Source organism: Rhipicephalus microplus, chromosome X (genome assembly GCF_043290135.1).
Source record: "Rhipicephalus microplus isolate Deutch F79 chromosome X, USDA_Rmic, whole genome shotgun sequence".
Lineage (NCBI taxonomy): Eukaryota > Metazoa > Arthropoda > Arachnida > Ixodida > Ixodidae > Rhipicephalus > Rhipicephalus microplus.
This window is the reverse complement of record NC_134710.1, coordinates 164,946,211-164,959,916: the sequence shown is the minus strand read 5'-3', so window position 1 is coordinate 164,959,916 and position 13,706 is coordinate 164,946,211. Positions and strand designations below refer to the sequence as shown.

The window sequence follows — 13,706 nt, the reverse complement described above, 5'->3', positions numbered from 1 at the left end:
GAATGCAATGCCAAGTGAATGCCAACTCATTTTCCCTAGCTATGTTATAATGCAAACTGTATACCTTATGTGAAACCGCGTCCGTCAGTCTTTGCAAGTATGCCATCAAGTTCTGTGCTTTTTCTCGAGGTTGGGCCCAATGGGGCTCTAAGGAGCATGCATGCTCCAGTTGTTCCAAGGCCCCCTGGTAGTCCTCGTCATATTGCAAGGCCTGCAGTCATACAACATATTTACTCTTTGAACTCGTTCAACAGGTGAACAGAAATTGCACCAGCACCTTCAGCAGTTTCAAAACTTCAAAAGAAATGATATTTGGGCAAGTTGGGATTGGCTGCTCATCATTGAAATGGGTAGCTCAAGAAACGAGGGCACATAAAGTACAACACTGCATGTCTATATGGTACTGCGGGGTATGTTGTACTTCTTGTGTCCTCGTTTTTTGTGCTGCCCATTTCAAAGATGCGTAATCAAAACTTCAAGCTGATACATATATATTATTGAAATGAAGCAAGAGTTGCCACCTGGCCAATTTTCTACTAGCACAACTGGACTTGATTTCACACTACAGACTACCAGTTCGACACCCTCAGTGGCATGCCATTTGCTGGTTTTCTCAAAGCCTTCCACTAGACCTTCGGCATGGTCTTTCACACTGTCTCTACTGTCATTTACTAGGGGTTACAAGTTGCTTTGTTGGCCCTTCGACTTTATGACCCCATTACATACCATATGTAGGGGGGTTGATGCAGGAGAGAAAACACTTACCGTATTTATTCAAATTTAGGCCAATAGCTTCTTTTCAAATTTCTTTGCATCAAACTCCAGAGTCTGCTTAGATTTGAGGATTTTGAAAAACGCGCCACTTTTCATTGAGATGAGTGGTGCAAAACTAGTGCCACCTGGATGGTATTGTAGCCGTTAGAAGCACAGCCAACACCTGGCTTAAGTACACTTGCGAGGCTGCCATTTTGATTTGTGGCGAGTGATGAGGCGAGCGGTTTGTCAATTCAAGTCGCCCTTTAAGTGGTCTGTGTGTGTAAACAGGCGGTGTCCACTTATAAAAAGAAAGTTGTCTTAGCCATATAGTAGTCCTCGTCCACGTTCAAGCCGAAAGAACTTTGGAGTGGATGAAAAAAAATGTGCATCGCTGGAGGGGCTGCAGTGTGGGATGACAACCCAGGAAATTTGATTGTGCGCTCTTTTAAGAGGTGTGCCTATCCAATGCGCTTGATGGGACCAAGGAGTGCACACTGTTTGAAGACAGCGACAAAGAAGTCAGCGACGACGACTTGGAATGAGCGCAGAATCGGCAAGCATGGAATTTTTATGATGCAAATAACTAGAAGCAGCATGAAAAAAAAAACCTACAAAAAAAACACACACAGGGCTATCGGCTGTATGTTTCTCGAGTTATTTGCATCATAAACCAACTGCATTGCTTCATTTTCATGTTCAATAAATGCTTTCTTTTTATGAACGCTGTCTTCACTGTTTTGTTTGGCCTGCTTTAATGTCTGCTTTCGTTCCTGCAATTTGATGCATTTAATTTTAACCAGATTTTCTATCTAGCAGAGAGAATAGGAGGTGAATTAGGAGAAAGCAGAAAGCGGAGTGATCGGCAGGAAAATGAAAGGAATGGTAGGTCAAAGTGTGATGCAGGCAGAGTAAAATTAAGAGAGAAGCCATGACTAAGCACGGCACATACCTTCAGAGTTTGCCTGATGAACCTTTACCTATTATAGAAAGCAGCCCCGAGAGTTAAGATTAGATTCCATGTGCCAAAAAAAAAATTCAAGGATTTCCAAAGAATGAAGACAATTGGATATTTCAAGGCCCTTGAAAATGTACATTTCAATTTCAAAGGTGTTGTATGGTTTTAAAGAACTGTATGCACACTCCACTTACATGTATTAAAAGCAATGTACTTATGCTGCATTGCAATCATATAAGATGCATGTGACAAAATTTCAACACTGCTCACCACAGCGTGATTGTGATACAACTCAGAGGAGCAGTGCATTCGTGGGTCTTCAAGCTGAAAGCACAAAAAGTAGGAAGAGCAATTATTACCTATTTGATGGAAACAAGCAAAGAGCAGATCACTTTGTGTCTAGTCAACAATTACAAATGTGCTCTTAAACTGGCATATATCAGTTAAATCTGAAAGCTGTCAAGCACACTGTAAAGGAAAAAAAAAGTGAAACCTATTTGCCTCACTGTTCATATAGGTCACTCTTATAAACAAAAAACCTTAGGTGGCCTCATGATTCGCTTCTCTCAACTTGTCGCTGCCTTTAAAATGACTGAAAGCCACCACACTAAGCAGTCACCTTTTTAAATGACTGGCAGCCACACCTATACTACCATAGAGTAGGGAACCTTAAAGTTCTACAAAAGAATATGTTTGCTGCTCTATACAGCCGAGTTTGGCAAATGAAAATAAAAGCTATAAAAAGAATGTTTTTCAGCAACAGCTGCAAAATATATTCTGTCCCATGGTAGCTCCCGACAACTTAAAGGTCACTTCCTGTATCCCCAACACTAGCTTTAAGGAATTCTGATTAAAACTTGTAGCTTTGTATCCCCTTTGTACTTCCCTGTTTTTTACAAGCTGGAGCAGCAAAAGAAACTACATATTAATGCTGCGATTTCATTATGACAAGTGCCACCTTTTTACAATTGTGTAAAATAAGTATGGTCCTACTGTAGTGGTGAAATTGCAGTAGTCTGCTCAAGACTGCCTGCCAGCTATGCTCGACCGACATGACTAAGCTGACACTTAGTTCTTTAAACCATAATCGTCTCTATGTTGTCAAGAGCTGCGCAAAAACTAAGCTTGGTTAGAAGTACCATGAACTTCATGAAACCTAGCCTGCTGTGCCAGCAGATTCCTTCTTACATCTAGGCTACTAACAAGACAGCATGGTTGTGCGCATGTGTTGGAAAGCGACAAATGGGAAACAAAAACTGAGCAGCAGTTAAGATCAGGAGTAGGGGTTACTGAACTACTGGTTAGCTTAATTCTTGCATGTACGAAATTCTGTGATACCTGGGCACTTGGTGGAACAACCTTGTGTATATGCAGCCCTTACAACCTCTCAGAGTTCAATAAAAAGCTGTGCCTGTAACAGTCAAGTGGTTTAGCCTTGTACTTCCTAGCTTAAACAATTCTATTTTTCTTGTAAGTATTTGAAATAATGAGTGAAAAATAGTTCAATATGCATGTGAGTTACAACGAAAAACTTTCCTAAATGTATACTACCAAGACACAATACTACTCTCGAAAAGCATTTAAGAAAAAGTCACTTTAATAGCAGTATTTGAAACGTGCAGATGGCTGCATCATAGTGATCTCTCATCCTTTAAGCGGCAGCTATTCAATCAGCTTTCTTACGAGCAACAACTCCCAACCAGACAAGGGCGTAACCATGGCTTAACTTAAGAGTGGGAAAGCGGGGGACAAGAACTTCCACACTTTCCACTTGCCTTCCTCTTTCTGTGAGTGTATGCATGTGCATTTGTATGCGTGCTTGTGACATGATTGATTGATATGTAAGGTTTAACATCCCAAAACCACCTTATGATTATGAGAGACGCGTGCTTGTAGCATATGTGCAGTGCCGTCCACTCTTGGTGTGAACGCGGTGCACCGTGGCCGTGCTCGGCGGGGCGCCAGCGCACATGATGCGGCCACGCATCGAAGCTAATTAGAGCATGCACACAGGCATTGCCTGATCTTCCATGATGCACTCGAGCGCCGTGCTTGCTTTGCTGGGAAACCGGCCCAACTATCAGCGTGCCAGTAGTGATTGAGCGCTTCGCAAGGGCATTGCAGGAAAGCGTGTTTTGCTTATTGCAAGATTGTGCAGTTTACTGGGTATGATGTGAGTGATTCCTTCTTTCACTGCCCCAATCGCAATTATTTCCACAAATCTTTGCAAATTGCTCAGGATTGCTTTGGTGTATCGCAGGGCTACTCTGCCTCCATGAGAGTTGTTGAAAATGGCTGTGGATGATTTCGACCACCCATGGTACGTTAGCGTTAGCTGGCATGACGAAGCATACGGGCTCGCTTGATATCCGCGTCGATGAAAATTCCGCCAAACTCACTGTGTTTCAGCCACACAACAATGATCTCGACGTATGCTATCTTTATCTATACAAGAATATGACGAACCACCCAGACTCTCCAGACAGCCACCTTATAACGAATTTGATGCACCCAGCATAATTGTAATGCTCTAGATTGCTATAATATAAAGCGTGAATCTCTGTTTCTGGTGCTTTCCTTGCCTATTATTGGCACACAGTTGTCCGGTTTCTTGTTCCAGCTTTTTAGGTGTTCTTTTTTTTTTCTCCTCTGACTGATACTTTCCTAAACGGAATTACGCGAACAATGACACTTTGCCATGGTCACTAGTTTATCTGATCATCGTAGAACAGCTTCTCATGATTGGTTTTGAATGCAGAGCACTTTAGGGACCCGGGCTGTTACGTGATGTTGTATAATGTAATCGCACGCTGTCGTCACTTGGCATAACACAAGCAAAACCATGTGTAGCATAGCCGTCTGTAGGATACTGAGAGCGCGCTCACGCCGAGAAGTACTCTTCTTACTGTTTTTCAAGCGCCTTGATGATAATATTGAGTGCAAAACACTTCCGAGGCAGTGGCTCTCGTAAGCTGTCATCGCTTCACGTAACGCCAGATTAAGCATGTATAAAAATGAAAAAAAAAAAAAAGAATACAGGCGAGACATAAAAAGAGAAAGAAGAAAAAGGAAAAAATAGGAATAAAGAATATATAAATTCATAGAAATAGGGAGAGAAGACAAGACTCAAAATATCTAGAAAAAAAAGGAAGAAAGAGAATGCAAAAAAAGCCCCCCCCCCCCCCCCCCAATCCTCGCACTTCCTTCAAGCAGGGCTGGCAGCACATAGTGCAAAGCTATCCAAACTTTTTTATGTTCACACCTTCCTAATGCCTCCCTTTACCATTCATAGACAAATAGCCTAGTAAAACATCTTGAGCAGAAACGTCGGCAGCATTTTCACAAAAAAGTTGGTGCAAAATGGGATTCAAAGTTCTCCTAAAGAATGCTCTCGTTCACTACATCCTCCTTCCGACACTGTACAATATAGGCCAACTCATTCATCATTAAGCTAAACCCACGAGATCTACCTTGCATAATATATTAAAATTTTTTAAAGACATCTTGACGTAGCCTGTCCCATCAGCGGTTTTTGCATTATGACTTCTCAAGATCACTCCAAAGATACTGTGGCTCATGCTATTATATGCTTCACAATCTCGGTACTGAGTAAAATAGTCAATTTTGCGCCAAAATCCTGTCCACACAAACGAATAAAACATATAGACAGGACGGGCACTCACTTGCAACTTCTGGCGACGCTGCTATGAGGCAGCAATTGCTTTCCGAGCTATGCGCCTCGTTTAGCGAAAGAAACAATGGCCCAATTGTTTCTAAATGCTTTAGCCATAAGGTGTTTTTCTACTCACTGTACTGATGCTGCGACAACCCCCAAATTTTGAGACTTAACTGATGTATATTGCTCTTTCCGTTACCATGGCAAGTTATTTAGTAATGGTTGAAAAAAAAATAATGCTTTCATAACACTGAATAACCATGCGGGGGGAGGGGGGGGGTAGGAGTTGAAATTAGCGCTTCTGTATATAGGAACACTAGTCATAATTATACGGAGCCATTTTCTCAATGTCACTGTATATGCGAGATCGCATTGAGGTGTTAAATCCCTTAAACGAAAGCAATGCGGAGCTCTTTGCAAAACTACATGCAAACAAGAAGGGTTGTATTTGTGAAAAGAGGAACAAACTACTCGCTTTGAGCAAGATGCCTCAAACTCCTCTCTGCTACCAGGCGACGGACACGAAGTGCAGTCCCGCAAAAGCTGGGACAGTGAAGAAGAGGGTTGAGGTGGCGAAGTGAGGTGTAAATCGCTCAAGAAAACGTGCTACTTTTTGAAAGAATGCTTTTCACATGTCTCATTTGTGGATCATTTCTCAAGACTGCTTGGAGTCACGATTGGAGAAACATCGGTACTACACTCCAGAACAATGGACACCGATTCCAAAATAAGGTGATTATATTCCACGGTTATGTTTCAATACATGGTGACCGTATGGAATTTGCCACGCACACACGCACGCATGCACACACACACACACACACACACATGCACAAATACTTGAAACAAGTCCGTCTGTTTCGCTTAGCAGAACAAAGTAATTCATCGTAATAGCCAAGTAAATATTGCAAATCCCATTTAACAATATCACAGATATTGTATTCTTGGTGAAGCCACTGGCTGCAACCGGCCGGCGAGCCACAAGTTTGTGACTCGTTATTTGACCATGAACTACACAACATACTGCTCAAACTGCACAGCAAGTGAAGCGCGTTTTTCTGCAATGCCCTTGCAGAACACTCAATCGCTACTGGCATGCTGATAGTTGCGCATGCTTCCCAGCAAGACAAGCACAGGGCTCGAGCACATTACAAGAGATCAGGCATTGCCTGTGCGCATGCTCCAATTAGCTTCAATGCGCGGCCACACTATGTGCGCTGGCGCCCCGAGGAGCACGGCCACGGTGCGACATGTTCGCACCAAGAGTGGACGGCACTGTACATGCATTAGGTGTTATAAATTTCCCAAATTTTTCTTTCCATGTTTTTTCTTGAGGGTGGGAGGGGGTTACGAGAATTCTCCTGGCACAGCAGAGAAGGTAGATAGATGTATTCGGTGTAGGTGAGTTCGCTAAATAGGAAAACTTCACTTTGCTATGCCACTGTCACACATGGAAACTTATGTGAACTTTAAGCGAGTGCATTTCATTGTGCGTGTTGTTTAGACGCTGTCACATGAGAAGGTTTAGTGTCACTTTCTGCAATGACCCTTACCGGCAAGTTTGTTCGCCAACATCACTTCGCTGTTACGAAGTGTGTAGCCTCAGCAGCAGTGGCTTCCAAATAAATATGCTATTACATAATGCGGTGCTCACAGTATTAAACCATTGTTTTCACTATTAGGAATACTGCCATGTATTAAAACAAGTCATACTACAACAAAAAAACTCCACTACTCTTGCCAATGGGCACTTCACAGCCACGTTCGCTAAAGGGATGCGGGAGCACTTGCCATGCAATGACAGCATCTGTCACAATGGCAGAGTTTTCGCTCGTAAGCAAATGAATGCTGCCAAAACACGGTTCAAGTGCCTGTCACCACTATGCCTATGGTAACATATTACACGTGCCTTCCACACCGGAGTCCGCCATTTTCTTTTCGATGAATATGACACTGTCTTGTCTTGACTCCCGATGACGGATAATGTTATGTGGTTGTGATATTTACTTCATTTGTGCCCCAAGTTTATTATAATCTATGTTCATACCTATAATATGTTACTAACCAGCAAATATTGACAAAAATTAATAAGTATGTGTTACACTACTGATCCAACAATTTTCACAGCTGTCATTTCCAAAGTACACTTCACTTTTCCAAGTAGCAGCGCGACGCCGAAGTGACAATCTATGAGTATAAGTGCACTCACTCAAAGTGCGCTGAAGTTGCCACAAGTGACAGGGGTCTCTGGTCAGGAGTATTTTGCTTTAATAAGTCCTTTGTCACGCATATACAACAAGATTTTTGTGAGTGCCCAATTTAGAAAGAACTAAAATTCATAACAAATATACTTACAGCTTTGGAGTATGCTGCCAAAGCCTGCTGAAGTGACTTTTTGTTTTGTGTACCAGAAAAAAAGAGTGTGATGTATGCATTACCAAGAATACCTGCATAGAAGGCAGAAGAACAGGCTGTAGGGCGAGTTGGTAATCTATTATGAGGAAAATTGCACGAAAAAACATAGGATGAAGAAGAAATGAACAATCCGAAGATAGCTGTGTTGCCAAGTTTTCCATCCTGTTGCACAGAGCAGAGATTGGGTATCTTTATGTGTACACGCAGTTCCTTTCTGCTGTTTATTCTTGCACACATGGTTTTATTCCTTCTTATATTTTACAAATTTCCAATAAAATTTCAGTTAGTATGCACCTAGGTTTTCCATTTATTCTTCTGTTTTAAGTTTTTTGGGGCAGTTTCCCTCACAATAAAAAGCAGTTATAAAATTTTCAAACTTTACAACGAACAGTCCTAAACATAGTTGAATACCACAAATATATCTAATTGATTTTTTGCTTCAACAAGCTTACACTTACTCCAATTTCTTCCATCAGTGATATCAAGCTCCAATGCCTCCTTAGCTTTTGCCACACTCTCACAGACATTGTTAAACCTCTCCTCTTCTGTTTCACCAACTTGTCGAAGAACCATAGACATGTTTCGTAGTGACACTTTGTCCTTTGTCTGAAAAGCAAAGCACAAAAGCAGAGTTTATAGACTTCATGGATTTGCTGTGTACTCAGCTTGTTATACATGGTAAACCTATGCAATGCACAAAAAATAGCATAAAGTGTTTGGAAACATAACAACAATCAACAAGTCGTGACTACCGTTTGATGCTAACAAAACAGTGGCATACATGTGTTTTCATACAAAGCACAAGCAATAAGCCACGATTGCCCCCTTTGCACATGGCCCATGTCAATAAATATTATATATCTTTTGACAAGAACTATAGTAACGGCTTAACACACTGACACACTGATAACCTGCTGGCTGTATCGGATGCTTCAATTATTTCACCAGTGCTCCCAGCTGCACCCTACGGCACAACCTATTGTTGCCACCATTATAAGCATGACAGACTCTCAGAATACTGCACCCTGCTTCTCGAATACAAATCTGACTGTCCTATTTGCATTTGACCACATACGAATATCAGAATCCTATGCACTACACTTAGACAACAGTGAACACCCCATTCACTGGTTGTGCAACTGTGTCCATACTGCATGAACCAATCCAACCATAAGTAGAAATGAGCCAGTTGCTTCTGTCCAAGCAAGACTGAATTCAGAAGGAAATTAGCGGTGAAAGTTTCATCATCATCATTATCATCAGCCTGACTACACTCACTGCGTGCAGCTTCTCCAAAATTCTGCCAATCAACCCAGTCTTGTGCTTTCTGCTGCCACATTATACCTGCAAACTTTAATCTCACCGGCCCACATAACTTTGTCTCCCCTCGCACATTTGCATTTTCTGGGAATTCAGTCGATTACCCTTAATGACAAATGATTATCTTGCCTACGTACTACGTGCACGACCCATGTTCGTTTCTCCTTGATTTCAACTATGCTATCCTTAACTCCGGTTTGTTTCCTGACCAACTCTGCTCTCTTGTTGTCTCCTAAGGTTACACTTATCATTTTCCTTTCCATCGCTCGCTGCGTCGTCCTCAATTGAAGCTGAACCCTCTTTGTAAGGCTCCAGGTTTCTGCTCCGTATGTTAGTATTGGCAAGATGTAGCTGTTATATACCTTCCTCTTGAGTTAGTGATAGATTACTTTACTATTCAAGTTGTAAACGTTGTTAGTTAGCTATCATCCTGTGTGTGTTGTTTTCGTGAGTCATTTGTGCGTGAGCAGCATGTTGCACATTTCGATCTGCAAGTCGTTCTCAGCGTTACATTCCAAGCCATTGCCATCGCATTCATTGCTTCGCCCTTGCAGCAAAACTGTGACTTTTTTTTAATTATCCGGACTGGTGCTGACCGCCCCTTCAAATTACCTGCTCATAATTACATTGCAAAATATGGGACCATGGAAATACTTTGAATTAAGTGGGATTTCAATAACACTGAATTTGAGTTAACGAGTTTTTACTGCACTGCTATCTAACTCTTTCCAATCTAGGGCCTTGAAAACCTCCTGTAAACACTCAATGAATAGCATTGGACAGATCATGTCTCCCTGCCTTACGCCCTTTTTTATTGGAATTCTGTCGGTTTCTTCAAGGCAGATTATGGTGTCTGCATCACTGGTGATGTCTCGACTGAGTCAAATGCCTTCTCATCACCTATGAAAGCTATGTATAGAGGTTGGCTGTATTTCATGCATTTCTCTATCACCTGATTGATAGTATGAACATGGTCTATAGTGGAGTAGCCAGTATGAAATCCTGCTAAGTCTTTTGGTTGATTGAACTATAATGTTGCCTTAATTATATTATCTATCATTTTTATAAATAGCTTGTAGTGAATGAAAAGTAAGCTGATTGGCCTGTAATTTTTCAAGTCTTTGGCATCTCCTTTCCTATGGATTAAGATTATGTTGGCATTGTTCCAAAATTCTGGTACCTTTCTCGTCAAGAGGTACTACGCATACAAGGTGGCCAGTTTTTCTAACACAATCTCTCCGCCATCTTTCAGCAGGTCTGTTGTTACCTTATTCTCACCAGTGGCTCTAGAAATGCCAGAGGGGAGTTATTGTTGAGTTCACAGATTGAAAAACTTATGGATCTAGAACACCTTCTATAGAAAGCGGGCTAACCGTAAGTATATGTGGCAGAGTCCTAATGTCAAAAATAAAAATGATATAGATTTCATATTGTGTGCACACTCCCCACGCTTTGTACAGGATGTAGAGGTAGTTGGCAAGATCCGATGCAGTGACCATAAAATAGTAATAGCTTGAATTCCCCTAGACTTAAAAAAGCAAAGACAGAAACTGGCATGCAGCTAGCATTGATAGGGAAAGCACAGAAATTCAGAGTTTCACTTCAGAATATATTTGCGGCTCTAAACGAGGTAACCGAGGTTAGCATTGACACAATGAATGATTATCTGACTAGGATCATCGAAGAGTGTGAGGAGGTAGAGCCACTAGACAGGACACTCGCAAACTATCCTAGTAGACGAAAAATCTTATTAAGAGACAACAAACCATGAAAGGCCGAGAATGCAACAGACAAAATAGAGCTAGTGGAGCTTTTGAAGTTAATAGGTGTAAGGTAGCCAAAATAAGAAGCTATAACATGGAGAGGATCGAGCATGTTATAAAAAGCAGAAGAACCCTTAAAGATGCAAAGGCAAGCTTGTGCATAGCCAAAAATCGGATCTATGCATTAAACAACAAGAAAGGCAACGTCACAACCAATATGGATAGTTGAGGTGGCAGAGGATTTCTACAAAGAGCTGTACGGAAGCAAAAACAACCAGGATGATACGGTAAGAAGCAATAACAGCCCATAGGAATTTGACATTCTATCAGTAATAACAGGAGAAGTAATGAAAGCCCTAGAAGGAATGACAGTTTGGAAATGAAACTTAAAAATGAAACAGAAAAGTCGCAACACCTGAAACTAGTTCAATTAGCAACCTGTGATTTAAAAAAAAAAAGCTAAAGGAAGAGTTGCAAACTGGCTTGTGGGTGGTCTAGAAGGTTTCATGAAAAATTACACTTTTCAATGACTTGTTATAACAACAGCAAAACCTGGCCACTAAACTGAGCACCATAAAAATATTCAAAGGCTTGCGGTACTTGTACTAAACTTCATAAATTTATTGAAGAATGTTCAAGACACCTTCGGTGAATTTTTATTCTATGAAAACATCTTGAAAGATGTTTAATAATCAAGTTTTAGTATTACACAACATCTGCGTCATAACTTCCGTGTTCTTGAGGCTCACATCAAGAATAACAAGATTCAAACAACAATAAAGCAGTCAGCACAAAACAGAATAAACACCGCTTAAACTTCTTTACTGTGACCTTCTGCTTGGCATCTCTACACCTTTTACTAAACCAAATGGTTCCTAAAGACGTTTTTCTAACAATATCACATCACAAAATGGGGTGAAACGAGGCCAATTGTTCAGCACTTATAACATTAACAAAAAAAGAAAACTTGAAGAGCAGGAACGTACCACTTTCAGAACACCTTCAAAGCAGTTGCGCGCCTTGGTAATCTGTCCCTTTTTCCAGTAGCATTCACCAAGCTCATTCCATGCTTCCACTAGTTTAGGACTGAGCTTCACAGCTTTGGAAAGTGCTTCGTGTGCCTCTTGGTTGTAGTCTTCTAGTATATTAAGTGCCTTCCCTTTCAGCATATGAAATTTCGCTCTGTCCAATTTTTCCAGCACTCCTGTTCAAAACAAATCGAAATGTCATTCTCAAGTGTGTACAATGTCAAATGTGGAGAGAGCGAAAGTTAAAGTTACACATGGGAAGAATGCACAACAAACTTTCATGCCACAACGATCCAGCTGAATATTGATAAATTCATTGCACGTCAAAAATTACAAGAATAGAAGACCACACAAAGTACAAGCAATATGTGTCATTCCACATCATTCAATAATACAGTTCAAAGAAGCATGCATTCAAATAGATAATGATTGAGCATATTACATTCTAGAGTTTTACATCCCAAAACCCAGATATGATCAAGCCAGACGCTGTAGTACAGGACTTTGAACATTTGGTGTTCATTAAAGTGAACTGACATAATTCAGTACAGGAGCCTCTACCATTTTGTCACTACCAAAATGCTACCACTATAGACAGGACCGAACCCACAACCTTCCTATTAGCAGATGAGCACCGTAACCACTAATCCACCGTGGTGAAGCAGATCCTGACATAAAGCAAGGAATGAAGTTTACGAAGCTGATGGATCTTAAAGCTGTAAAATATTTATGTCGTCTCTTTTGCACAACAAAGGGCAATTTCTGCCCAATTATAAATGCTATAACACATTAGGGCAGTCTGGCTAGGCTATGCCATACCCTTCATTGTGATTGTGTTTCTTCCATGTCCTTGGCATGGCATTATAAAACTGCACAAGTTCTTGGTCCTTGAGCAATAAAACACAGTTTTTAATGCAGCCCTTGCTGCATCAATTTCTTGTTTTTTTGCCCTTCATCCACTCACTATTACTGCCTACCTCTTTTGTTACCGTGCGAAAATGATCATTTTTCATATGTCTTGGGAAAATACTTTTTGGCAGTCTCATAAGTACTCCAGCACGCATTGCAGCATGGCAATATTTTCTCGATGAAGTGTTCTTTCCAAAAAATATATGCTGTAGAGAAAAAAAGTATTTTAAATGAATAAAAATGTGAAATTTGTGAAATTTTAGGTTGCCAGCTAGTAAACAGTGCAATAAAAGACACTATATATTCATAAATATTCAGAACAAAGAAAATTCCGAAAATACAATTTGAAGTTAAATGACCCAGCAACACTATTAAAATAATAGATTTAGTACAAAATATTTCTATTCACATACACTAAGAAAATCGAATCTGAGGTGCTGCTTAGTTGCTCGTGCCATGCAGTGAAGCATAGCTTAGTTTTTCGCAAGACACAAGTGAACTTGTGTACATTTCTCGGTAATTTTTTTTTTGTGTGTGTGCGACAAGAACTTGCAGGTGTTCTCAAGATGGATGCCCGCGATGTGAATAATGCCTCTATAAATCAGATGTCCACTGAACTTCACCATTTCGTCTAGCATCGCGTATGAGACACCTCACTCCGCATGGTTGGCATTCCAATATATGTATCCAAGAATATTTCTTTCCATTTTTGCGCATCACATTGCATCTGCGGGGAATATGAAGTAGTAAACGCAAGTGACAAGCCATGTTGCAAACAGTGAGCACAAGAACGGTTCAAACGTGGTGGTTCGCTGCACACGTTCCACTGGCTACCGCAAAGGCAGCGCTACTTCTGAGTGTGCCACTCCTTTTACCTTATAAGC

General features: G+C 40.9%; 1 protein-coding gene across 6 annotated transcripts in view; it reads right to left on the bottom strand.

Moving 5' to 3' along the window:
• Window positions 1-13,706, bottom strand: part of LOC119177121 (tetratricopeptide repeat protein 5) — an 80,832-nt gene that overhangs the window by 63,397 nt on the left and 3,729 nt on the right. For 5 of the 6 annotated variants that reach the window (XR_012887084.1, XM_075878137.1, XM_075878135.1 and 2 more), the window contains exons 3-7: window positions 11,872-12,089; window positions 8,261-8,408; window positions 7,743-7,834; window positions 1,982-2,035; window positions 65-211 (exon numbers count right to left, since the gene is read on the bottom strand). Coding sequence is in view for 5 of the 6 variants with exons in the window: in XM_075878137.1 (XP_075734252.1) it covers window positions 65-211; window positions 1,982-2,035; window positions 7,743-7,834; window positions 8,261-8,408; window positions 11,872-12,089 (659 nt within the window). In the remaining variant the exon portion in view is untranslated. Of the gene's footprint in view, window positions 1-64; window positions 212-1,981; window positions 2,036-7,742; window positions 7,835-8,260; window positions 8,409-11,871; window positions 12,090-12,890; window positions 13,029-13,706 lie in introns of all 6 variants that reach the window. The other variant, XM_075878138.1, reaches the window with a different exon arrangement.